The 27,376-nt window shown below is 41.4% G+C and overlaps 1 protein-coding gene across 3 annotated transcripts; it reads right to left on the bottom strand.

The window, feature by feature from the left end:
• Positions 1–1,083: 1,083 nt before the first annotated feature.
• LOC139396656 (ubiquitin carboxyl-terminal hydrolase 37-like) lies at positions 1,084–25,207 on the bottom strand. Of its 3 annotated transcripts, none has more exons than XM_071143601.1 (24): positions 23,921–24,091; positions 18,620–18,827; positions 18,310–18,475; positions 18,091–18,179; positions 17,882–17,997; positions 14,922–14,999; positions 14,562–14,650; positions 14,287–14,380; positions 14,003–14,158; positions 13,629–13,760; positions 13,227–13,350; positions 12,907–13,130; positions 12,561–12,678; positions 12,335–12,414; positions 11,952–12,116; positions 11,711–11,761; positions 11,418–11,553; positions 11,069–11,294; positions 10,655–10,815; positions 9,713–9,773; positions 9,470–9,585; positions 6,015–6,084; positions 5,585–5,723; positions 1,084–4,982 (listed from the first exon to the last, which is right to left on the bottom strand). In XM_071143601.1, the coding sequence occupies exons 2-24, from the start codon at positions 18,791–18,793 to the stop codon at positions 4,892–4,894; spliced, it is 2,856 nt and encodes a 951-aa protein (XP_070999702.1). In that variant the 5' UTR covers positions 18,794–18,827; positions 23,921–24,091; the 3' UTR covers positions 1,084–4,891. The 3 variants fall into 3 exon arrangements, with proteins under 3 accessions (XP_070999702.1, XP_070999693.1, XP_070999710.1); XM_071143592.1 differs by lacking the exon at positions 23,921–24,091 and adding an exon at positions 24,889–25,207 and having other exon boundaries at positions 2,901–4,982; XM_071143609.1 differs by lacking the exon at positions 23,921–24,091 and adding an exon at positions 24,458–24,597 and having other exon boundaries at positions 2,901–4,982.
• Positions 25,208–27,376: the final 2,169 nt, after the last annotated feature.

The following is a 27,376-nucleotide window of genomic DNA, read 5'->3' as shown; positions in this document are numbered from 1 at the left end:
GCTCCAGTTTCAACTGTTCTGCCTGCGGCTATGGAATCCTGACCTGTTCACCAGACACGCTACCTGTCCCAGACCTGTTATTTGACCATGCTGGTCATTTATGAACATTTGAACATCTTGGCCATGTTCTGTTATATTCTCCACCCGGCACAGCCAGAAGAGGACTGGCCACCCCTCACAGCCTGGTTCCTCTCTAGGTTTCTTCCTAGGTTTTGGCCTTTCTAGGGAGTTTTTCCTAGCCAACGTGCTTCAACTCCTGCATTGCTTGCTGTTTGGGGTTTTAGGCTGGGTTTCTGTACAGCACTTTGAGATATCAGCTGATGTACGAAAGGCTATATAAATACATTTGATTAATCAAATTTGAAATTCTACATAATTTCAACCACTCAATGTGGAATTTAATGTCATTTCAATGTGTACATAGTTCTGATGATTATGTTGAAATTAGTGATGTAACAACATCCTGTTAGTCAGGTTAAGTCGATGTATTTAAGTTGAAGTTTTACCCTGTTGACAACGCTGGTTGAAAAGCGATAAAGTAGGCTACTGGCTGACATTTTTCAAATCCAATGTATTTTCCAGGTTGATTCCGCGTCACAATACGTTAACAGAATACATTGAAACGATGTTGATTCAACCAGTGTGTGTCCAGTGGGATACGAAAATGTTTCAATGATTGAAAGTTTTCCCTTTTAACAGTTGTCTATCTGTACTCCCAGATGCTGCAGAAGGAAAGCTACATTCTGAATGAGCTCCTCAGATTCACCGGCAGACACCTGGTGCCTCTGACCAAGACAGGTGACCGACCACCAAGAAGAACCACCTGTAATGGAAGGACTACGAAATTAATGGACTTTTGCATTGAATGGATTTTGAAACCTGCAGACGACTCCTTGACCATTAATTAACTGTCCATTTCCAAAAGTGATAGTCACGGACCATGTCAGCCCTTTTGTGATTGTTGATGGCCTATTACCTATGGAACTAGACAGAGTACTCTATTTTCACAATCAAACTGCACTACTGACTGTGGACACTACTTATAACACGACATTGATGATAATAAAAAAAATCTAAAACTGGTTTTCGCATACATTTTTATTAAAATGCACTCTAGGAAGAATCGAATACTGGAGCCTGAGCAACTAAAAAGCTCTGCTAATCGACTTTGCTTTCCATATCAGACGTAAACGTGACACCTGTTCAATCTCCTCACTTAATGCAAGCAGGAGACCAGAAAATAGCTAGCCAAACCCTAATCTTAGCAAAAGCATGTCTAAAAGATGTGAATACTGGCCTTGTCAGATGGAGAAAAAAAATGGTGTGAGGAGACATCTGAGCCGACATTTAAAAATTATTCGCTAAAATATACTTAAAAATAAACGCAAATGTAAAGTGTTGGTCTCATGTTTCATGAGCTGAAATAAAAAGAACCGAGAATTTTTCCATATTCACAAAAAGCTTATTTCTCTCAAATGTTACACCAGCTGTGCTAGGAGGAATGGGCCAAAAGTCACCCAATTTATTGTGGGAAGCTTGGGGAAGGCTACCCAAAACGTTTGACCCAAGTTAGACAATTTAAAGGCAATGTTACCAAATACTAATTGTGTGTATGTGAACTTCTGACCCACTCGGAATGTGATGAAAGAAATAAAAGCTGAAATAAATCAATCATTCTCTACCATTTTTCTGACATTTTACAATCTTAAAATAAAGTGCTGATCCTAAGACAGGGAATTTGTACTAGGATTAAATGTCAGGAACTGTGAAAAACTGAGTTTAAATGTATTTGGCTACGGTGTATGTAAACTTCCGACTTCAACTGTATAAACTACCAGGTCTTTACTGGGAGGCATTAGGATCAGGTATTTCAAACTTTTATTGCCCAGGGACCAGCAACCCTGTGACCACCCCATCATGTTAAGATGTTACTTTTTTTTGGTTATCAGTTGAATGATAATGGCAAGTAGAAGTAATCAACTTTTTTAAATGTTGAGATTTAGTAAACATGTATTATTTAGACCTAAACACAGTTCATTGGAAGAGGAAGTGTAAACTCGTCTATTAGCTAGAAAAGGTAGTGTACCTTGGCGGCGTCGAGAAAATGTTGCCGCTGTAAAGCAATTTATCAATTCTACACATTTTTACATTGAGCTGAGAAAGCTTTGCTGTTTTGATGCCAATGCATTTCTGTAAATTTGCATTGAGCCGAGAGACAATTTTGCAGTTTTAAAGCTAATTTCCTGTAATTCTATGCATTTTGCCATGGCTAATGCTATGTTCCTTTGCTAAATTTTTTTATTTTTTTTAATCATCAATAGGGATGTGCCATGAACGGACGTTTTTTCGGACTTTTATTTGATTGTTAGTTCCCAAAAGACAGCACTATAAAAAATAGAGTTCAATATCTTTTCTGCATGCTTTCAATATAGTTAGTTTAATTTGGGTAAAAAATAATAATAAAATCGCTTCTCCATCCCGAAAATTACCACTTAAAAATGGCCCGCCTAAGAATTGCTCTATACAGAAAAAACCTGTAATTAGCTCCAATTACTCATTTCCTCCAGGTATAGTTTGAGATTTTGTCATGAAGCCATTTATCTACTTTCGAGTCGGATGAACAGCGATAGCTATTTTTGTACACGTTGTAATTTCGCTAACGCTAGATAGCGTTGGCTCATGAAACTACCTCCCAACTTCCATACTAGACACAGACATAAAAATGGTATCCACGATGATATTCTGTTGCAGCTAGCGATATAAAATAATATTTCACCCCTACGCAAAAAAAATATCTAAATATTGTTCATCCAAAAAAGAAACAAAATGTACAGACCCCAGTTTGAAAACCCCTACACTAGGGAACCCCTATGATTGTAAGCTTACAAAAGACAAGCGACTGTTTAGCTTAAGATTTATAAAACATGAATAAAACAGCAACAAACAGTCCATAAGTAAATCATTGAAAGAAATTGCAAACTTCCTTTATCACCCAACTCAAATGAACAGACTTGAAACAAATACAAGCAGAATTGGCAAATCCATGCCACAAAATAAATATTGTGCCACGTTTCGCGGCATACAGTGCATTCGGAAAGTATCCAGACCCCTTCCCCACATTTTGTTACAGCCTTATTCTAAAATGGATGAAATAAATACAAATCCACAATCTACACAATACCCCATAATGAGAAAGCAAAAGCGGGTTTAGATTTGTGGTGTGAAAATGAACTATCCCATTTTACATAAGCATTTGCTATGAGACCCAAAATTGAGCTCATGTACATCCTGTTTTCATTGATCATCCTTTATGTTGATACCAGTTGGAGTCCACCTATGGTAAATTCAATTGATTGGACATGATTTGGAAAGGCACACACGTCCATACAAGGTCCCACAGTTGACAGTGCATGTCAGAGCAAAAACCAAGCCACGAGGTTGAAGGATTGTGTCGAGGCACAGATCTGGGGAAGTGTACCAAAACATTTCTGCAGCATTGAAGGTCCCCAAGAACAGTGGCCTCCATCCATTCTTAAATGAATGAAGTTTGGAAGCACCAGGATTCTTCCTAGAGCTGGCCGCCCAGCCAAACTGAGCAATTGGGGGAGAAGGGCCATGGTCAGAGAGATGATCAAGAACTCGATGGTCACTGACAGAGCTCTAGAGTTCCTCTGTGGAGATGAGAACCTTCCAGAAGGACAACCATCTCTGCAGCATACCAATCAGGCCTTTATGGTAGAGTGACCAGACGGAAGCCACTCCTCAGTAAAAAGCATATGACAGCCCGCTTGGAGTTTGCCAAAAGGCATCTAAAGGACTCAGACCATGAGAAACAAGATTCTCTGGTCTGATGAAACCAAGATTGAACTCTTTGGCCTGAATGCCAAGCCTCACATCTAGAGGAAAACTGGAACCATCCCTACAGTGAAGCATGGTGGTGGCAGCATCATGCTGTGAAGATGTTTTTCAGCTGCAGGGACTGGGAGACTAGTCAGGATAGAGGGAAAGATGAACGGTGCAAAGTATAGAGAGATCCTTGATGAAAACCTGCTCCAGAGTGCCCAGGACCTCAGGCGAAGGTTCACCTTCCAACCGGAAAACGATCCTAAGCACACAGCCAAGACGATGCAGGAGTGGCTTCAGGACAAGTCTCTGAATGTCCTTGAGTGGCCCAGCCGGAGCCCGGAAGTGAACCCGATTTTACATTTCTAAAATCCTGATTTTGCTGGTCATTGTGTGTGTAGATTGATGAGGGAAAAAAACAATTTAATTCATTTTAGAATAAGGCTGTAACATAAAATGTGGAAGAAGTCCAGGTGTCTGAATACTTTCCAAATGCACTGTATAGAACAAAAAAAAGTACAGCCTCCTTACCCTAAACTATATTTTAGAATACATTTAAATTATATTGGAAATAAAAAGCAAAAACCATACAATCCAAGGAGCACCAGCATCAAGCATCCGACACATACTATTTAATTTCTTAAATGCATGACAGTTAATATCATGTGTGCCAAGAAACACTATATTACAACAACAAATCATAGAAAATTAAATAAAGAAGCCTGAAAAGTTCAGGCCTAATATCTCTGTGTTTAATAAACAAAGAACAGTCTCTTTTCTTTCTTTTGAGAGCACCGTCTCTCATTTCTGAACAGACCTGGCGAGAAGGACGTTGGCTGTGTGTGCTGACGTCTGAGCCTGCCTTCGCAACAGAAGCTACCATGGCCTGTTGTTTTGTTTTAAAAAAGCACAAAGTGCCTGAAGACAGAAAAATGTGGATGGTGATCAGTAGTACTGGAGAAAGGTTCTCCTTCATCCCAAACCCGACCCATCTGTTGGGGAGAGCTCAGTGTGTTGGTTGGTGTGTGACTGATGACAGACTGGTGGCTCAGAGGGGCTGCAGGACAGTCCTCCCTGCCTCAGAGGCTCCTCCACTGGCCCCTGTCCTTTCTAGCTCAGACAGCTCCTCAAACACATCCCTGAGGAGAAGGTACACACACACACACACACACACACACACACACACACACAGCAGTCAGTCAAGGCACGGCTCACTGAAACAAATCCACACCCCTTACAGTGGGTTCCAGTGCATAATATGATACACACATTACATTAAGTTCCCCACAATATCTCCCACCATAAGTGAATGTACAACTTTAGTTGTATTAATGTTCTGATATTAAAACCCCACAGCAAACTTCTAGTTACCAGACGGTTTCACTTTGCCAGTTTAGAAATTTCAACAAATACCATTTTCTTATAGCATGAAAGACGGGAGATTTTGTTCCAGCTTCTGCTCAGAGTTGCCAATCGTATGGACAACCCTGCTTACTAGAGCTGGGTCTCTCTCAGCCTCCACTGCATTATAATCAGTCACACAGACTGGTATAGGGCATATAGTGAGAGGCTGGTGGTTTTCCCCTTACCATAAGAGAACAGAGTTGTGATCAGTAGGAGACACTAGAAAAACATTTTGCAACTGAAAATGAAAATCTGCTTCCGTATTGGACAAATTTCACATTGTTGCCCTAATGAACATAACCCAGCACACAACTGAAACTGGTAGAGGGAGACTAACTTGTGCATGTAGAAAAAGATGTATCCGCTGCGGTCGCGGTCTCTCTGCACCGTGGCCTCTTGCGTGCGCGACACATCCAGGTCGTTGTAGGTCAGCCACGACTGCTTCTTCATGTCGTACACGTCGCTGATGTAATGGCCTGAGGGTCCGGAGATAGAATTCTAGGTTAATATTAGACTACAAATATACAGTGTTGCTGCCTCAGCTGACAAATTTTACATTTATGCTTTACATTTTTTTTAACAGATTGATGATCTGTGGCTCCTGCTAACACAGTAGTGTGTTATGAGATTAGTCGATACCAAAACAAAATCATAACATTCACATCTCTTACACCGCTATTTGTGGTTACCAGAAATGAGTGCATCTCGTAGCTTGGCCATATACTGTATCTTAGCAGACTGTGGTCTATAGGCAGGGCAGTGCTTACCAGAGGAGGAGCTGCTCCCGATGTGACTGACTACACTGATCAGCCGGAACGAGTTGGCCAAGTCTCCGCTCTGGGAACAAGAAAGGAAGGTGTTCAGCTGGGCCGTTTCTCCCTACTTAATCTTAGACACCCAGAACTAAAATGGTGCGTAGTTGTGCCAGATGCTTTATTGAGTTCTTGGGGGACATGTTAGAAAAGACACTAAGATGCTTTATTGAGTTCTTGGGGGACATGTTAGAAAAGACACTAACAAGACTAGCAAAGACTCCACTCATCTTCAAATTGGGTGATAAACCGTTATACCTGGGTATTTTGAAACACAGACGGTATGATTTGAAGCAATTATTTAGATGATTGCCACTGACAACCAGCCATTCACAGTGGTGTCTGACGTTGGTTTTCAGCAGCTGATTACTCTTGCTGAACCCCTGTACAGGATCAAAGAGGAAACATTTTACTGCACAGAAATGCAAGATAAAACACATGAAAGAGTTGTGATGAAAGTAAAGAATCTGGTGGCACCAGTGAACGCTCCACACATGGCATTCACAACTGACTGCTGGTCGGGCACGACAGAGTCCCTGATGAGCCTTAATGGACATTTCTTTGGCAATGTCTGAACAAGAAAGCAGATTGTGCTGAATGTCAAGACTGACTGGATCACACACAGGAAACTGCACCAGAGAGATGTTTTTGACCGTGTTGGAATACTGGGACATCCACACAGAATGTGTAGTGTTGGTCCTCAGGGACAGTGGGGCAAACATGGTGAAAGTTATGAGACTGGCAGTGCTTCCAGACATCAGCTGCAGTGCACATACCCTATAGCTTGTAATCAATGATGGACTATCCAGTCAGAAGGCTGTGCTAGACATTAATGCCATGTTGAAGAGCTGTGCAACTCACTTTGACCACTCTGTACTGGCCAAACAGAGGCTGAGGTCCATTCAGGAAGAGCTTGGGCCTTCCCAAACACAGCATCATCCAAGCATTTTAAACTCGCTGGAACTTAACACTACACATGTTGCAGAGGATGTTTGAACAGGCGTGCACTGAATGTGTATGCAGGTGAATACGGACACGTCAGCAGTTTGTCTGCTGCACAGTGGGACATTGTCTCTAACTCAATTGAGAGACTGGCACCTGTGGAGGCGACACTGGAGATGAGCCACTCCAACTCTACAGCCACATGCATCATCCCCAGTGTGTCGCTGCTGAAGCTGCAGCAGGACGGTTCTTCTACTCAAGGCACCAAAACTTTACGGAAGACAATGTTGGACAGTCTGACGAGGCGGTTCTCCAAGGTCGAGGAGACAAAGTACCTGGTGCTGGCAACGGTCATGGATCTACGTTACAAGAGCTAGGCCTTCACCTCAGGGAAAGCACTAGAGAAAGCAAAAGAGTGGCTGAAGGAGGAATCTGGCCTACTAAGGAAACCAAATCCCAGAGCCACAGCAGAAGGGACAAGTGAAGAGGAAGACCCAGAACCAGGTGCAAAGAGGTAAAGAGTCCGGAGTAGATCAGCCACCCAGTCTGGTGGACAGCCTCTATAAAAACGGTGCATCGTCTGTAAAGGCTAGACTCTCAGCCTAACAGTCAGTCAAGACTGGTGGGCTGACAGTCTAACTATTGCAAATAATGAATCGATATTGAATGAAGACGATTGTTTGAAGAAATGAACAAGTCTCTCTCAGTACTGAATTTCCACGACACCTGTCATTGACAGAAAGAGCAGCTTGCCTTTGGAGTGGTGGAAGCAGAATGAGGACAGATTACAATCACTCAGAAAGAAGTTTGTCCCCCACCTTCTTCGGGCCCAAGCGAGAGTGTTCAGTGAGGTGGGGATCATTTATGATAAGCGAAAGAGCAGACTGACAGGGGAACATGCAGACAAGCACTGCTTTCTGCACTACAACCTAAAACTTCTTAACTGGGAATATTGAAGACTCATGTTTAAAAGGAACCACCAGCTTTCATATGTTCTCATGTTCTGAGCAAGAAACTTAAACGTTAGCTACATATTGCTTCTCCAACACTTTGTTTTTGCATTATTTAAACCAAATTGAACATGTTTAATTATTTATTTGAGACTAAATTTATTTGATTTATGTATTATATTAAGTTAAAATAAGTGTTTATTGTTCATTCAGTATTGTTGTAATTGTCATTCCAAATATATATAAAATTTGGCTGATGAATCGTATCGGCTTTTTTTGGGGTCCAGTAATAATCGGTATCGGTGTTGAAAAAATCATAAAATCGGTCGACCTCTAGTACACACCATTGAAATAGTAACTTATATTTGCAACCACAAAGATAGCCGCCGGTCCACCCACCGTCAACTTAATTGGTCATGTGTATTCTATTATCTACATTTCTATGATTTCAAAATCTGTTTCCTATGGAGGATTGACAGCATAACTTAACAGATATTCCCATTCAAGGTCAACATTCTATGATGTGTGCACCATTTTAGTACATTTCCTTTGCCAAAATAAGACAACCACCCTGGGTGCATGCTGTGTTTCAACCGATGGCAGGCACAACAAACACTTCAGATTATGTTAAATAGTCTGCGCATCTCCATGCATAACTTCTAGTGGTTGATCAACTGTATTGCAAGCAAATATTGTTATTTTGGGGGAAATTGAGGTGTTTGAGGCACGGGAATTTATAATAATGGTAGGCTAATAAAAACATTAAAAACATAGGCCTAATGATAAAACAGATACATTTGCCGTTGGTAAGGAGATTACATAGCAGCATGTTCCCTAATATATTTATTTTACTTTTATTATATAGGTCTAAATCATATTCATATTGCGGGACATGTCTCTCCTTTTCTGACATGACTGGTTTATTTCTGCTACACAACAAATATTATGTTACCATTTAGCCATCTCTCATTCAATAGCCAAGCATACTCGAAAGTAAATAGACCGGTCGTCTATTTAAAATATTTGACAGTATTGTTTGGCTACAGTATCGCGATAGGAGTGTGACATCGTAGCCTATTTAATCTCAGAGCCTATACGAAAGCAAGAGAAACAAAATACTGAACAATTTGTATTTTTTTCCATAGAAGTGTGGCCTGTAGCATTTAATTTTAAAAGATTAAAACACTCTGCCCATACTTCTACAAATCTGATCAAATTGCATTTTTTTTTTGAAACTATCATGGCCCAGTTTCAACATCTTCAAATCATACAGCAAATGAAGATGCTTTTGTTACCATAAAATTGCATTTTCCAGGCGGGGCTGTAACGCTCGCCACGAGCGCACAAACATCGTAGGGCTCTGATTAAAGCAATGAAAACATGCGTATATGTTGCATACGACAGTTTTGAGAAATCCCAATAATTTGTTGCCACGCAAATCCTAGGAATTTTGTGAAAAGTATGCCGTTGATAAATGACACTAACCTGGTGAAGGTTAGTGTGAGGGAGACTTCGTACCTCAGCATTTCTCTTCAGATCCTCGGTCTCTGCTTCGCTGTACTCCATATCCAGCACCTCCTCGTTCCCAGAGTCCTCGTCTGAACACAGCAGCTCCGGCAACGAATTGTTGAACTCTGGGAGGGCGGAGAAAAACGAGGGAGAATCAAGACATGTAAAAATGTGCAAACATACACACACACTTCTTTACTTTAGTGAAGCTGCGTATTGGCATAAAAAGGGGTAGCAGTGTCTATGCTGTACCTTGCAGGCTGAGCTCTGTGGCTCTCTTCAGGTCGTCGTCCTCCCTCATCTCTTGGGCTTCCTGTAGGAGAAATCACACGTTGCAAAGGTCAGGTTTGCATCGTGGTGATGCAATAACCAGCTGTACTGTCCCGCTCTAAAGGTTCACATAGGTAACATTGGCCCTATAGTTTTTTTTTCTTCCCACCTTTATTTAACCAGGTAGGCTAGTTGAGAACAAGTTCTCATTTACAACTGCGACCTGGCCAAGATAAAGCAAAGCAGTGCGACACAAACACAGAGTTACACATGGAATAAACAAGTGTACAGTCAATAACACATTAGAAAAAAATTTAGTCTATACACAGTGTGTTAAAATGGCGTGAGGTAGGCAATAGATAGGCCATAGTAGTGAGGTAATTACAATTTAGCAGATTAACACTGGAGTGATAAATGAGCAGATGATGATGATGTGCAAGTAGAGATACTGGTGTGCAAAATAGCAGAAAAGTCAATAAAAACAATATGGGGATGAGGTAGGTAGATTGGGTGGGCTATTTACAGATGGACTATGTACAGCAGCAATCGGTTAGCTGCTCAGATAGCTCATGTTTAAAGTTGGTGAGGGAAATAAAAGTCTCCATCTTCAGCAATTTTTGCAATTCGTTCCAGTCACTGGCAGCAGAGAACTGGAAGGAAAGGCAGCCAAAAGGAGGTGTTGGTTTTGGGGGTGATCAGTGAGATATACCTGCTGGAGCACGTGCTATTGACGGTGGGTCTGAGCTCAAGACAGATTGTTTTCTTGTGGCTCACAAAAACATTACAGAAGCGGAAGGAGGATTAGCCTACATTACAAAAACATTGGTGAACCACCAACATCAGGTTTCCCCTACAGTAAAATGTCCAATGGTAGAGCTGTATAGGGGGTCTCTCTCTAATGTCCTAGTGTGTGTTGAGTCTTACATGCTCCTGCAGGCTCTGGGCCAGGGCTTGCTGCAGCTCCTGCTCCTCCCTCTCCTGCTCCAGGCCATACTGCTGCACCCAGTCCAGATCCCCCTGCACCCCCTCGGGGGTCTGGTTCTCCTTGTTCTCGTCCATGGTCAGGTCCAGGGAGTCCAGCACGTCTACACACACAGATACACACTCCGTTTAGCATGGGTTGGTAAAACACACATTTAAAAATCAGAGGCTTCTGCATGCATGTTGTATAATTCAAGTATATAGTCTTACAAATAGCATAGTTCAATGAAATGAATGGGCATCTAGTAAGTAACTACAGAGAGCTGTTTTGGTGTGTAGTCTCAAAATAATTTTAGTGAACTGTTTAAGCCTTTCCCTCCTGGCTGGTGTGTCTGTGTTTCTGAGATCGGTGGTTACCTGCAGACGGCTTAGTGTCCGTCTCCAGCAGGTCTGGGCGGTAGTTCATCTCCTGGGCGTCGGCGTCACCGAAGCCCGTGTCAGGGCTGCCGGTTGGCTCGTCCTCAGGGGCGTGGCAGGAGAGCCCAGCGTCCTGGCGACTCATCTCCAGCACCGCCGCCAGCATTTCCTCATCGTTGATGCTGTTGAAGTCTGGCGCGTCTGTGTGGTGGACGCCTCGCTGGACCTAAACACAGCCAGAGCTCATCATGTCACACACTAAACACAGTGTTCTTTCAACCTGGCCCCGCATGTGTCAGCGGTTAGGGTGTAGTAATGTATATCCCCCCAATCCCTCTGGTGCCCCAACCTCATCTGCTCTGTCGTCGGGCAGACAGTCGCTGAGGCGGCGCTTGCGGCTCACCACCTTCCGGCTCAGCTCCTCCTCGCTGTCAGAGTCCACCAGGATAGTGCTGGAGCTGCCCCCTGCCTTCAGAGACAATTTCCTGGTGGAAGGAAATGAAAACAGTAGTTAGAAGAACCAAACATCCACACTTTTGCGCCTCACCAAGGAAACATTGGACTTAGTGAACATGATCGGCCTTCCTGGGTTGGATGTAAAAGTGGGTGTTAATGATTCCATGTTGTTAGAGACTGGCTTACCGAAGTAGTGAGGAGGAGTTCACCGACTGGGAGGCCTTCAGCGTTCGTGACCTGTACAATTATTATTTTTTTTTTTATAAAAACAGAGCGTGGTAGGTTAGAAAACAAAATATTAATGTGCTGTGATAAATGTCCAAATAACGTTGAAGACCCATCTGTCTGGTGACTTCAAAAGAAAAAGTGAACATTGTCCCAACAATTTGACAGTCTCCAAGTGTGCTTGTGTGTGGGGGGTTCTTACATGGCGGCGTTTGCGCTCCAGCCCAGACTGAGTGGGGGGCAAGTGGCGTCCGTGCAGTGGGACAGCAGCGTGAGGTAGCGGGGGATCATCACCTGCTGGCCTAGCTTACTGTTCAGTGACAGCTGGGCGTTGAAGCTGTAGCGCTTCAGGTGCAGAATCAGAACTCTGCGTGAGGGAAAGGATAGAAAGCGATGTAGGGTTACCTCTTTCTCATTCAATTTGGTCATGGCAATGGCCCAAATGGCACCCTACTCCTGTGCACTATATAGGAAATAAACGGCAATTTCAAATAAGACACAACCCAGGTGAATGATCAGCTTAGTACGGAGTTGGTGTTCTTAACACCAGGGCTAAAGATCCCCGCTGTAGACAAATGGGAGCACCTGGGGAGTCGGCTGAATTTATGAGTCACCGTCGCCACTTTCCCTCTGCACTTCTCACACGAATACTCGATTTCCTCGATCTGGAATACACAGAAAGAAAATGTAACTCATCTACGTGATATTATGATTTAAATACTATGTGGACTGTTTCATTGCCATATATATATATATATACACACATATATACATATACATGTGGTGGTTTGTGGGGACAGTGGGCACACACCCTGAAGAAGAGGTCCAGAGAGTCCTGGATGGACCGGAGAGGGATGGTCTTCTTCCTGCGAGGCAGGTCAATGGACAGGTCGTTGAACTGCTCCCGCTTGGTCACCACCTCGCCACAGCTGAAACCACACAACCTTTGTTATGATTTGTCATTAATAACATCCAGTGAGTCTTTAGGACAATTTCATATGCTTTGTAGAGGTAACATCACAAAAACTAAAAGGAATGGACTCAAGAGTAAATCTTGACATATTTGTATGTAATGGAGATCCGTTATTTTATTTACCATCAAGGAAGAGACTTACCACCCAGGAATCCACAGTCTGAAAAGGGGGCAACTCACTTACTCTTTGCAGGTGATGGTGTGCTGCACCTCAAACTCCATGTTAACCACCACAGGACAGGTGTAGATGCGCGAGGTGTCCGCTTCCTCCCCGGGCCGGGCTGCAGCCGCCTGCTGGGGAGGCTCATCCCACGCGGCCGCTGCCGACTCGCTTTTCCAGCTCTTGTTCATTTTCTCCACATCCTCCTTCAGCTGGTCCAGGCACTGGCTCAGAAACTCATGGGCATCCTATAGAGAGAGAGAATGAGGAAGTCACCATGTGAGCGAATATACAGAGCCGCGTAAGAGTCTAAATGGTGGAGGTGTTAATATTGTAGGTCTTACGTTCTGCATGTATCCGGAGAAGCGCTCTGCGGTGGAGGAGATGGCACTCTTCACTCTCCTCAGCAGGTCTTTCTTCACCTCAGGGCATGAGATGTCCTTCTTGGCCAGCAAGTGGGCAAAGCGTCTGCATGCACAGGGAGAAAGGGAGGGGGGTTAGGGGTCCATAAGGGCGCAGGGCAGTTGCACAAGTCAGCTAAGCAGTTAATTTGGTAAATGACATCACTAAGCCACCAAAACAGATTTTTAAAAGGTGCATCCCTTGGAAAAAGTAGAAATCTTTTGTGTTTAAGAAGAAACAAGGTGAGGACATTTGAAGAACTGATCAAACTAATGACAGTTTCCTATATTCAGTTATGGGGTTAGCTGAAGAGGCTGACTGATGATACACTAACAGCAGCCTACCTGAGCAGGGCGTTGGCTGGGACCTTCTTCCATGGGATTCCCTGCTTCAGCAGATCATTGGAGAATGATGGCAGGCTGAAAAGAGACTGGAGGATGGCGTTCATGTAACACGTGTTGCCCAGGTTGGAGAATCTGCAGCAAAGATGTTAAGAGGACATTTGAGTTATACTCTATATCCATACCACCACTACAACCATTGGTGGTAAGAATACATGTTGTGACATGGAAGTGTCTGTACTGGCATACTCATAACAAGCATGAACAGTTACAGTAGATGACTATCTTCTGGTAGTTAGGCAGCACTAGAACAGCCCCTCATTGACTATGGAGGTTAACTTCAGAATCACCACTATAACCCTGAGGTGTCTCCTTACCCTTGCAGTGGAGGCTGGGGCTGGGCCAGAGTGGACGGTCTCGGTTTGTTCCAGCCACCGTAGTCCAGAGTGGGGCGCACTTTCTTTAAAGGGGTTGAGTGATTGGGTAACATGAGACTTCTCTTAGCCGAGGTGGTCTGGGATGTAGTGGATGGCCTGTGGGGGGAGGGAATAAATGTTGAGGAACTGAAGGTGTGGCAGCATCTTAAAAATACATTATAATGCATCATTAACAACAATGGAACAACCTGGTTAAATAAACATTTATTTTTTTTTTTACTTACCTGTCTAGAAAGGATTGACTCGCGGAGTAGTCTTTGGTCGCCGATCGGCTGCCGTAGAATGCTGTGGGCTGAAGTGGTGCCTGGACCAGTGAAACTGTTGGACAGTTAGTTATCAGTTATCAGAAGTGTACATGACTCTGCAACAAAAGTTCCTCATGGGGACAATAAAGTCAGTAATGTCAGGTAAAGACAGGGCGTCTGGAGACGCTTCAGTTCTAGTCTGGAGAAGGACATCCCCACTTTGTATGTGTAGCAGACTGACTGAGGGTCTTCACCTGAGCTACGGTTCTCCTCCGCCTGTTTCAGCTTGTCTTTGCAGCTCAGTAGAAATTTCCTGGAGGGGTCCGACGTGGCCTTGTTGTTGCTGATATAAAGTAAGATTAAAGAGAACAGTTTAAATTAAGTGGAGCACAATGGTTTCACTACCTTTGCCCCAAATGTATTTCCCATGGTATAATAGTGTTCATATACCAGTAATGGTAGCAGTGTATGGTGCATTCCTGGTCAATATCGGTCAGTGGACTACAGACAAGACATTTTCATAGGAAAGCATTTCAATTCCTAAAATGACAGTAGGGGATGTGAAATCAACCCAAAACTTTGCTTGGTAGAGTAACATATTGCCTTTGTCATACCTGGATGAGTCATTCTCCTTGGGGTAGTCCTCAGTGAGGTCACAGTCAAAGATGTGGAGTCTCTTCCTCTTCTCATTCCTGAGGGGGCAAACCCAGCATTAAGATTGGTTACGAAACCAATAAATACAAAAAAAACGAATGCCACTGTCAAGTGTAGAAATGTTCTCTCAGGGGAAAGGCTAGAGAGAGGGGAGGAGATTTGGGACAGAGGTTGTGTTGCAAAGTGGTCCTGTGACTCATTTGGTAGAGCATTGAGATTACAACGCCAAGAGTTGTGGGTTCGATTCCCATTGGGGCCACACATGTAAAATGTATGCACGCATTACTAAGTCACATTGGATAAAAGCGTCTGCTAAATGACATGCAGTGAGGTCCAAAAGTATTTGGACAGTGAATTATTATTTTGGGGTTGTTTTAGCTCTGTACTCCAGCACTTTGGATTTGAAATGTTGCAATGACTATGGAGTAGAGGTCGACCGATTAATCGGAATGGCCGATTAATTAGGGCCCATTTCAAGTTTTCATAACAATCGGAAATGGGTATTTTTGGGCCCCGATTGCCTGCCCCCCCCCCCCCCCCCCCTCCTATAATTCCTATAATAACTACAACCTAAAACTTCTTACCTGGGAATATTGAAGACTCATGTTAAAAGGAACCACCAGCTTTCATATGTTCTCATGTTCTGAGCAAGGAACTGAAACGTTAGCTTTCTTACATAGCACATATTGCACTTTTACTTTCTTCTCCAACACTTTGTTTTTGCATTATTTAAACCAAATTGAACACGTTTCATTATTTACTTGAGGCTAAATTGATTTTATTGATGTATTATATTAAGTTAAAATAAGTGTTCATTCAGTATTGTTGTAATTGTCATTATTACAAATAAAAATTGGCATCGGCTTTTTTGGTCCTCCAATAATCGGTATCGAAAAATCATAATCGGTCGACCTCTACTATGGAGGTTAAAGTTTAGACTGTCAGCTTTAATTTGAGGGTATTTTCATCAAGGGTTGGAACCGGTTCAGTGAACAGAACACTAAAAAATAACATTTGTTAAGGAACAGAATAAGAACAAAAGTGATCTATACTGTTCCAGAACAGAACCGTTATTTTAAAGGAATGGGAACCAGTTAACTTCTTTGGGACTGGGGGGCAGTATTGAATAGCTTGGATGAATAAGGTGCCCAGAGTAAACTGCCTGCTACTCAGGCCCAAAAGCTAGAATATGCATATAATTAGTAGATTTGGATAGAAAACACTGAAGTTTCCAAAACTGTTTGAATGATGTCTGAGTATAACAGAACTCATAAGGCAGGCAAACACCCGAGAAATAAATCCAACCAGGAAGTGGGAAATCTGAGGTTTGTAGGTTTAAGTCTTTGCCTATCCAATATACAGTGTCTATGGGGTCATATTGCACTTCCTAAGGCTTCCACTAGATGTCAACAGTCTTTAGAACCTGGTTTCAGGCTTCTACTATGAAGGGGGAGCGAATAAGAGCTGTTCGGCAAAGGGGTCTGGCAGAATGCCATGAGCTAAATCATACGCGCGGCCGTGAGAGCGAGCAGCGTTCCCTTTCATTTCGAAAGACAAAGGAATTGTCCGGTTGGAATATTATTGAAGATTCATGACAAAAACATCCTAAAGATTGATTCTATACATCGTTTGACATGTTTCTACGAACTGTAATAGAACTGTTTTTACTTTGTCTGAACTAAGTGCTCACACATTGTGCATTTGGATTACTGTACTAAACGCGAACAAAAAGGATGTATTTGGACATAAATGGTTGTGGAACTTGGATTCCTGGGAGTGCATTCCGATGAAGATCAAAGGTAAGTGAATATTTATCTTTTGTGACACATCTCCTTGATTGGAAAATGGCTGTATGTTTTTCTGTGGCTAAGAGCTGACCTAACATAATTGTATGGTGTGCTTTTACCGTAAAGCCTTTTTGAAATCTGACACAGCAGTTGCATTAAGGAGACGTTTTTTTAAATGTGTGTTTAACACTTGTATCTTTTATCAATGTTTATGATGAGTAATTCTGTAATTTGATGTGGCTCTCTGCACTGTCACCGGATGTTTGTTTGAGACAATGAATTTCTGAACATAACACACCAATTTCAAATGAGGTTTTTGGACATAAAGATGAACTTTATCGAACAAAAACACACATTTATTGTCTAACATGGAGTCCTGGGCGTGCCATCCGGTGAAGATCAAAGGTTAGTGATTAATTTTAACGCTATTTCTGTCTTTTGTGACACCTCTCCTTCTTTGGAAAAGGTGGGAACGTCCCACATATCCCAGAGAAGTTAATAAATTATGTAACAGAATGTTTCCCCCCAGTCCCACAAAAAACATAAAGCCCTCCCTCTTAACCAGAAACTTCTTTCATTGTCTGCCAGCCAGCTGAAAATCTGTAGCCTATATTACAAGCGTGACTCAGAAGATAGGGAGATAGATTTTTCATGACAAGAATGGATTAACTTTTTTTAATGCTAGTTAGGGATACTATAGTTATCCTCACCTTTCACATTGGATTTATTAAACTACAAAAAAGTAAGATGTGTTTTTAATTCTGGTGCCACTCTGCACACACAAGCTTGTTAGCTTCTCTGGTCCAAAGTTAAGCCAACTGAAGTTCAAAAACATTCAAAGTTCCTCCATAGAAGCCACTCCTTCGTAGGAATAATTCTATGGGCCTAATTTAGATAATGTATGTCATCACAAGATGCCCAGTGCTTCAAGTCAAATCTCTTCCACCCCCTCTCCCCACCAGCAAAATTGTCATTGCCCTACACTTTCCATCACGTATGTAAACAACTCACTGGGCTATAGCTTGCCCACTCCATAGCACGCTGCTCTGTCCACACCGCATGATTGGTGAAGTAATTTAATGTGGAGCTAAAAAAATAAATAATGATTTCCCTCTGTAGGAGGGAATGACTACCTGTTCTCAGACAGCCCACTGCGGGCAGGTGTGGAGGTCACTCTGCTGGGGCTACCCAGGGGCTTGCGGGTCGTCGTCTCCTCCCTGTTGTCCACAATGGGTCGCCTGGGTGTTGTCTTGATAAAGAGGCAAAGTTTAAGTGGATGAGCTTGTCAGAGGTACTTAGTGTGGTTTTAAATGACAGGTGTTTTCTAAACGCAATTATTTACCTGTCGTTCTCCATGCGGACTGGTCTCATTCTTTACGGATCGATTCCCGAGCACACCAAAGCTGGCACTTCCCTGGGAGGTCTTTAGAACTACCAGAAAACAACACTTACTTTCCAGCAGAGGGACTGGTCCACAGTAAATCAGGCTGCAACTTTAAGAAACAGCTTATTTTTATTTTTTTTAAGACTTAATGATCTACAATTTCCAATTGATTGTTACCGGTTGATTTTCCATGCTTCAGCTTTTCAAGGTATTCTTTCATTTTCTCAGCCACAACAGGGGGAACTCTCTCAAGGGTGACTATGCTGTCATCCTTCAGAGTCACCACAATTCGTCTCATAGTGTGTATGGGCTGCATCACGACATTATTCACATTATGGTTGAGCTGAAAGCATAGAAATATATAATGAACATCTACATTCAGACTGCCTTAACATACAGAATTTCTCAGCTATTCAAGTCCAATGTAAGCATGCAATTTTGTTACGTGAAATGAGCACGTATGGGGGAAAACACTATTATACAATACCTGGAAACTTTTGGCTGCACCACCGGCACTAAACTTCAGGCACAGGTTTACTTTGTTATCCTTCTCAAGAACCTCAAAGGTCCCCTCCTTCCATCGAGTGGTGCCCACATCTATGCTGTTGTAGCGGATTTTGACAACAGCACCACTGGAGAGTTTGGGCACTGCAACTGCCATTGGTGACTGTCAGGGTGGTGCTCTCCAAAATAACCTTAATGGAAGGGAAAAGTAGAAGGACATATTCTTAAAATATATACAGTGGCAAGAAAAAGTATGTGAACCTTCTGGAATTACCTGGATTTCTGTATAAATTGGTCATAACATTTGATCTGTTCTTCAGCTAAGTCACAACGATAGAAAAACAGTGTTTAACACACAAATTATTGTATTTTTATTGTCTATATTGAATATATTTAAACATTCACAGAGTAGGTTGTAAAATGTATGTGAACCCCTAGGCTAATGACTTCTCCAAAAGCAAATTGTCCAATCAATGAGACAAGACTTGAGATGTTGGTTAGAGCTGCCTTGCCCTATAAATTTTTTTTTTTTTTTTAAAACTCACAAAATTTGAGTTTGCTATTCACAAGAAGCATTGCCTGATGTGAACCATGCCTCGAAAGAATATTACGAATTGTTGACTTGCATAAAGCTGGAAAGGGTTACAAAAGTATCTCTAAAAGCCTTTATGTTCATCAGTCCACAGTAAGACAAATTGTCTGTAAATGGAGAAAGTTCAGCACTGTTGCTACGCTCCCTAGGAGTGGCTATCCTGCAAAGGTGACTGCAAGAGCACAGAGCAGAATGCTCAATGAGGTTAACTTGAGTGTAGGGGGCAGGATTTTTGTTTTTGGCTATAAAAATTTAAAAAAGTACCCATATGAAACTGCCTATTTCTCAGGCCCAGAATATGCATATAATTGTCAGATTAGGATAGAAAACACTCTGTCGAACTATTGTCTGTGAGTATAACAGAACTGATATCGCAGGCGAAAACCTGAGGAAAATCAAAACTAGGAAGTGATGTTTTTCCTGAAAGCTTTCTGTTCCATTGGATGCCTTGCCTCCATTTAAAGGGATATCAACCAGATTCCTTTTCCTATGGCTTCCTCAAGGTGTCAGACTTTAGACATAGTTTCAGGCTTTTATTTTGAAAAATGAGCAAGAAAGATAACATTGTGTCAGTGGATAGCTGGGTGTTCGCAGAGTTTTGCTTGCGCAACAGAGTGGGGCAGCCATCGTCTCTCCCTCTCCTATTGAAAAAGCGACAGTCCCGGTTGATATATTATCGATTATATATTTTAAAAACAGCCTGAGGATTGATTATAAAAAACGTTTGACATGTTTCTGTGGACATTACGGATACAATTTTGAATTTTCGTCTGCGATGTCGTGACCGCTCGAGCCTTTGGATTTCTGAACATAACGCGCCAAACAAATGGAGGTATTTTGGATATAAAAATAATCTTTATGGAACAAAAAGGAACATTTGTGTAACTGGGAGTCTCGTGAGTGCAAACATCCGAAGATCATCCAAGGTAAGCGATTTAATCTATTGCTTTTCTGACTTGTGACCAATCTACTCGGCTGCTAGGTGTTTGTAACATTTTGTCTACTGAGAGAGATGTTCTTACATAAAACGCTTGTTATGCTTTTGCCGAAAAGCTGTATTGAAATCTGACACGCCAGGTGGATTAACAACAAGCTAAACTGTGTTTCGCTATATTGCACTTGTGATTTCATGAAAACTAAATATTTTTAGTAATTTACATTTTAATTTGTCAGTCTGCAATTCAGCGGGTGTTGATGAAAATGATCCCGCTAACGGGATGGGTGCGTCAAGAAGTTAAGAACACTACAGTGTCCGCTAAAGACTAACAAAAATCTCATGAACATGCTAACATCTCTGTTGACGAGTCTACAATACGTAAAACACTAAACAAAGAATGGTGTTCATGGGAGGACACCACGGAAGAAGCCACGGCTGTCCAAAAAAAAAAAACATTCCTGCAAAAGAGTACCTGGATGCGCTACTGGCAAAATATTCTGTGGACAGATGAAACTACAGTTGAGTTGTTTGGAAGGAAAACACAACACTATGTGTGGAGAAAAAAAGGCACAGCACACAGCACCAATATCCCTACGGTAGAGGGAGCATCATGGTTTGGGGCTGCTTTGCTGGACAGCTTGCGATCGTCGAAGGGAAAATTAATCCAAGTTAATCAAGACATTTTGCAGGAGAATGTAAGGCTATCTGTCCGCCAATTGAAGCACACCAGAAGTTGGGTGATGCAACAGGACAACGACCCAAAACACAGAAGTAAATCAACAGAATGGCTTCAACAGAAGAAAATACGGCTTCTGGAGTAGAGGTCGACCGATTAATCTAAATGGCCGATTAATTAGGGCCGATTTCAAGTTTTCATAACAATCGGAAATCTGTATTTTTGGACGCAGATTTTGCAGAATTCTTTCTTTTTTTTAACACCTTTATTTAACTAGGCAAGTCAGTTAAGAACACATTCTTATTTTCAATGACGGCCTAGGAACGGTGGGTTAACTGCCTTGTTCAGTGGCAGAACGACAGATTTTTTACTTTGTCAGCTCTGGGATTCAATCTTTCAACCTTATGGTTAACTAGTTCAACGCTCTAACCACCTGCCTCTCATTGCACTCCACGAGGAGCCTGCCTGCTACACGAATGCAGTAGAAGTCAAGGTAAGTTGCTAGCTAGCATTAAACTTATCTTATAAAAAACAATCAATCATAATCACTAGTTAACTACACATGGTTGATGATATTACTAGTTTATCTAGCGTGTCCTGCGTTGCATATAATCAATCGATGCAACGCTGGGGGATGATTTAACAAAAGCGCATTTGCGAGAAAGCACAATCGTTGCACGACTGAACCTAACCATAAACACCAACGCCTTTCTTAAAATCAATACACAGAAGTATATATTTTTTAAACCTGCATATTTAGCTCCTTTCCGTTTTCAGTGGAAGGGACTGGGAGACTAGTCAGGATCGAGGGAAAGATTAACAGAGTTAAGTACAAAATAGATCCTTGATGAAAACCTGCTCCAGAACACTCAGGACCTCAGTCTGGGTGGGCCTATGACCTCCCAGGCCCACCCTTGCCCAGTCATTGGAAATCCATAGATTAGGGCCTAATAAATTGATTTCAATTGACCGATTTCCTTATATGAACTGTAACTCAGTAAAATCTTCGAAATTGTTGCAATTATATGTTTTTGTTCAGTACAAGTATACGTTTTCAAAATGCATACTGCCTCCAGCTCTTGCAAAGTGGTGTGTGACATGCTGATGAAGCCTGCCTTCTGCTGCGGTTTGATCCCACGTTCAAAACAACTGGGACTTTAGTGCATTCAAGACAACATACAAAATTCTATTTGTATGGTCCTCCAACACAGAATTCCAACTCGAGTCTCTTTCTAGAGCTCTGACATTCGATGTAAAGATCACGGACGCCATAATTTCACTTCGTAATTTTCCACAGTTCCCAATTGTCTGGAAAGCACCACAGGATGCTGCAGCAGCAGCTCCTACGCTGTATGATAGATTTTCCACTCAAAGGCCTTGTATCTGTATGCATGTGATAAATAAGATACATAACGAATATAGCCTACTGTCCACACGCGGCAAACTAATTCCACTAAATTAACCTATAGACCGATAAGCACAACCAGTCAAATGTATTTCCATCAATGAATAGGCTAAAAAGCATAATTTCGCAATGGGATTTTTCCCTTCTTCTCCCGGACAATTAGCCCGTACCAATATTATTTAGCGGCTTTCCTAAAAAATATCTGACAAAAGCCAGCTATTATCGGCTAGGAAACCTTCAGGTGGAACAGGGTATTCAGGTGGCACAGGGTTGGGTGTATTTTTGGCACTCTAGGCCTAAACAGTTGGACTACTGAATACAGCATAACTGTGACATACAGCCCAACTGTTAATAATTGGTAATTAATAACACTGCTTTTTGTTCATGACCACCGGACTTTAAATTAATGGGTTTCACATGCTGTATTTTTTTTCAATAAATTCTTTAGACGAATTAGCATATTATATTACATATCTAATTTGCACTAAGTCAGAAAGTTTACTTTCATAAATTGTTTCAACTCAGTTTTGCATAAAGCATTTAATATTGGTTAATAGTATGACAATCCTACCTTAAAATGGGCTTAATTTACAGCAGTTCTTTTGTATAATTTTGCAGATTAATTTCATTAAAAAAAAAAAGCCCGGACTATGTCATAACAATATGGCCACCCTATCTTCAGATATTGGACATAGGGTATTGAATTGAGATTCCAGACAGGTGTTTTGATGCTTTATTGTCGACAAGGGATTATCGATGACCTGTCCGCGACCCTTTTCGGTCAATTGAAAATAAAACATCTCAGCAATAGTAAATCCTATCTTCATGAAATAAATTGTTCTGTGTTCCTGAAAAGCTGCTCTACAACATGAAATACTTAGTATAACACCAGAACCAAAGTTGAATTAACACCTAACACCCTAATTGTGGCTAAAGTTGCAAGCATAGGTAACATTATTGGTAAATCTAATTGCTGAAATTTAGTTAACAAATGTAGTTGATTTGCATAGGGAACTAACGTTAGAGATGGGCATGCTCTCAGATAGCTCTGTAAATGTAGGGTTTTAGCTTAGTGTCAGAATAGTTTGCGATGTTAGCGTTAACGCTACCTGGTTAATAATTGAACTGGCATAACGATGTTTAGCTACTGCAACGTTATGGAATCGATTGCATGAAAATATGTTGAGTTTATAGATGCAACTGTATCACCTACTTGTTCAATGTGGATGGTCAGATCAGCTAACGTTAGTTGATAGTCATAAGAATCCGACTAGACGTTAATTACTTCTCTAGTCGGATTCTGATGGCTAGCTAGCTAGCTAATTTAACGTTATATCAGTTCTGGGGACACAGGGGGAGGACCCAACCATTACACGCGGGTCAGTTAACTAGCTAACGTTAAGCGACTGTACAGCTAACGTTGGCTTGATAACAAAACGGGGCCAACTGAATTTTATAAAATGAGATTGACGCCCCCTATCAACTCAGCAAAACACAACTGGATAGTTGCACATTGAACCTAGTCTAGCCATTTCCCCCGCACGATAGCTGGCTACTAAAAAGGCCGAGGATATAACGTCTGCTAGCTAACTAACTGGCTAATTTGCTTGTTTGCCATTTGATGGAGGTGAAAACATCGTCTAAACTTAATTACAAGACAAAAAAAACACTTACCCGAATGAAATATCCCTGAACCGAAACTTTTAAAATATATCTCTATATAAGTCCTAAGGGAGTAGTAAATTGTTTTTTGCCGGCATTCGGTGGCCCCAATATTATATTGTTGACAGTGTGGTCCACACACACACGACGTTTTCCTACCGTACTCGATGATGGCGGGAATGTGAAAATGTAAAGCGGAAATGATATAGAGGAACCAAAGAGAATGATAGAGGCCTCTACTGGCCAAAAAGTCGTATTAGCCTGAGCATCGCCATTGCTGGCTTATTCTACTTTGAGGAATTATGGCAGACTACTGGTGTATTGCCGCCACCTACTGTAAACGGTAGTGAAACAAAATTATATCAATCGTGGGAAAGGGGGTCCTGACATTATACAAAATACATTTTTTTAAATTAAAAACCCATTATACTCCTTCACTCACAATTCCAATAACTTCCCTACACAGGCTCAGGGGTCTGTGATGACCATGCATTGTAATGCCTCTGCTGTAAAATCCCAATTTCCCCCAAAAAACTCAATCGCACTCACGACGATGTCCATTTCCTCAGCTTTTCCACCTTCTTTACATGCAACATTTCAGATTCCCTCTGTTGACCAAGGAATCGTCTCTGGTGTCTCTACTCCTACTATCATTAGTTCTTCAACATCACTAATTTCTTCCACTCTTCTCAATGCCTCCGGATAGGTGACATGCTGGACAGCCCGTATTCTTGCCACCTCTGTCTCCTTCACCCTAACAGGACACTTCAGAAATTTGGCCGCATGTTCAATTGCACAATTTTGGCTCAGCTGGCATACGATACTCCTCCCTTCTACATACACTTGACACATGGCCATATAATTTGCATTTGCAGACACAAAGAAAACGTATCATTATTCTCACCCATTTACCCAATGCATCCACGATTTTTAGAGACTTCAAACGGATCTCTCAGGTAACATTGATCCAAAACACTTACTTGGCTTGGATTCCACTACCACTTTTCTTCTCTTATATCCTTTTGTATTTGCCATTGTAAATCCAATATTTTTTTCCTCTCATCTCCACTAGACACGCAATCTGATTCAAACAAAACATCCGCTTCCTCTATTTCCCAACCTTGACCTTCAGTTACAACTACCACAGCCAAGTCCCCATTGCAGGCTTCCACCATATAAATGTAGTCAACTGGGTGGGACTTCCAACTGCATTTGCTGATCCCTCCTGGTGACCCTGTCATGTCCAGGAAGGATCAGCCAATTGTGAAGAAGAAAATTGACTACTTCAAAATGGAGATTGCCTCAATGGCGCTGCCCATGCTGTCACATACGCAAAACAGAGATACTTTTGAGTAGATGGGAATCTCAATGGGTAGTCCGGTGCATTCTGGGAAAACTCAGACAAGTAGATCTCTTCTTCAAGGAATGGGAGTCATTTGGATGCTAGCACAAAAAGCCAACATGAGCATGAATTATGTAAAATAAGCTCAACATTACAAATCGTTTCCAGGATTTGAGATAATTAGCTTTGAAATCGTAAAATTACATACTTTTGAGGAAAATAGGCAGATTTCTCAACTCATTCCCTGACTTTTTGACAGGATTGCGTGACGATTAGCTTAGCAACCGCTTGGTGCAGCACAACAACATGAATGCAATTGGTCGACAGTCTGCTGGGCGTTATATGAGATACTATTCATTTCCAGCTGTGATTCTTATCTCCTCCTTTTCTAATATATCTGGCTATAATGGCACATATACAAAATTGAGTCCTCTATCACTATAACAAGAACACCTATCTCAAGACCCTTTGCAAGCACAAGCTCAGTGAAATCAGCATATTTTAGGTGCATTAAGCTCAAAAAGCTTCAAAATAAAAGTAGTTTGTTACCTTGAACACATAAACACATTTTTTTTGTAAATGTTGGCTGGCGTTAAAAGGCACTGTAAAACTTACCATAAGCACGTATAACGCCCTTATAATGTGTTAGTATTTTCTCACAATTATTTTGCCTAAATAACAACTATTTTCAGTCTGTTGAAAATGTGCAGAATGTAAATAAATATATGAGAAATTTGAAAAGGCCAGTTTCCTTTGTTCTCTTGTGTCTTTATGTCCACTGAGAGGAGCTGTGCTATGAATGTCGTTTAAGCCAAGAGGTCCCAGTGTCAGAGACAAATATGCTAGGACTGGAAAAAGTTAAACCAATGTGACAGAAACTATACAGCTCTACAGTATAAGTTGTAATTGCCACTTTCATGTTATTGTCACTGAGACGTTGTCACAATGCTCCCTAAATCCTTATGGAAGTGTTTGCGTTACATTTATTATATATATTCAGCAGACATGCATAATATGAGGTTTAACATTGATGTTATCAAAAAGCACATCAACGTTGATGTCACAAATTGGCCTTGTTTTAGACTAGCTAAAAAGCATGTTGCTCTCGCAGTTTTTTGTACTCTCCTGAACAGAACAAGCAACTACCGGCTCTTTCTGGGAATGTTTTTCTTCATATTTTCTCTTAATCCATTTACTTGATTTCTTGAGGCCAGGCATCAACAGAAAGCTAGCTTTTTTCTTAGGAGCTATTCGTTTAACAAATCTACTGTTACGTATTCCAAAACAAAGCCCCACTCTCAGTTGGTCAGCAAAAACTGTTTACCTCCTTGAAATGTTGAAGGAATAACTGATATATTCTCTTGTATTGGAAATTGAGATTTCAAACTTAATTTCAGAGTTATCGTGAAATGATCTGGGAGGAGTATCTTGAAGTGCAACGTCATTATTGAATCAAAATAAAAGGTTTCCCCTACCCCACTTGCGTATTTGCTTCAGCAGTTTTTATCCTACCATTTCCTCCATAGGTGACATTAACAATACAAGGGATTTTCTTTTTGTTTATTGTGAGATTCACACCGTTTGTAAATAAATTGGATCCCTAGACGATCTCTGCCAAAATGTGTGTAATGTTTTCAAGTGCCAACTAAACAAATGTTCTATCCACCTATCGGAAACGCTGAATGTTATGTTATTCTGAGTGTGCATTAGGAAAACTAGCATTTGTAGATATTGAAAATGGATTATGATCAAAAGCAGTTCTGTAAGAAGAAAAAATATTTTGATTGTAAAATAGTTATTCAAGTGTTTCTAGTACAAGTAGGTTGCATTCTAGTTGCAAAGAGACCATTAAACCTAACCATCAACCTCCAGGATTTTCCATTATATTGTTTTCCATATACATGTATACCAGATCAAGGTTCCACAGGAGGGTGGAATGACGCTTACATAAAGTAGGTACCAATATAGTGGAAAATAATATATTTAAGCAATAAGGCACGAGGGGCATATGGCCAATATACCACAAACCACCGAGGTGCCTTAATTGCTATTATAAACAGCCGACCAATGTAATTAGAGTAAAAATAAATGTTTTGTCATACCCGTTGTATACGGTCTTATATACC

The sequence above is a fragment of the Oncorhynchus clarkii genome, chromosome 3 (assembly GCF_045791955.1).
Source record: "Oncorhynchus clarkii lewisi isolate Uvic-CL-2024 chromosome 3, UVic_Ocla_1.0, whole genome shotgun sequence".
Taxonomy (NCBI): domain Eukaryota; kingdom Metazoa; phylum Chordata; class Actinopteri; order Salmoniformes; family Salmonidae; genus Oncorhynchus; species Oncorhynchus clarkii.
This window is presented reverse-complemented; position numbering and strand designations above follow the sequence as displayed.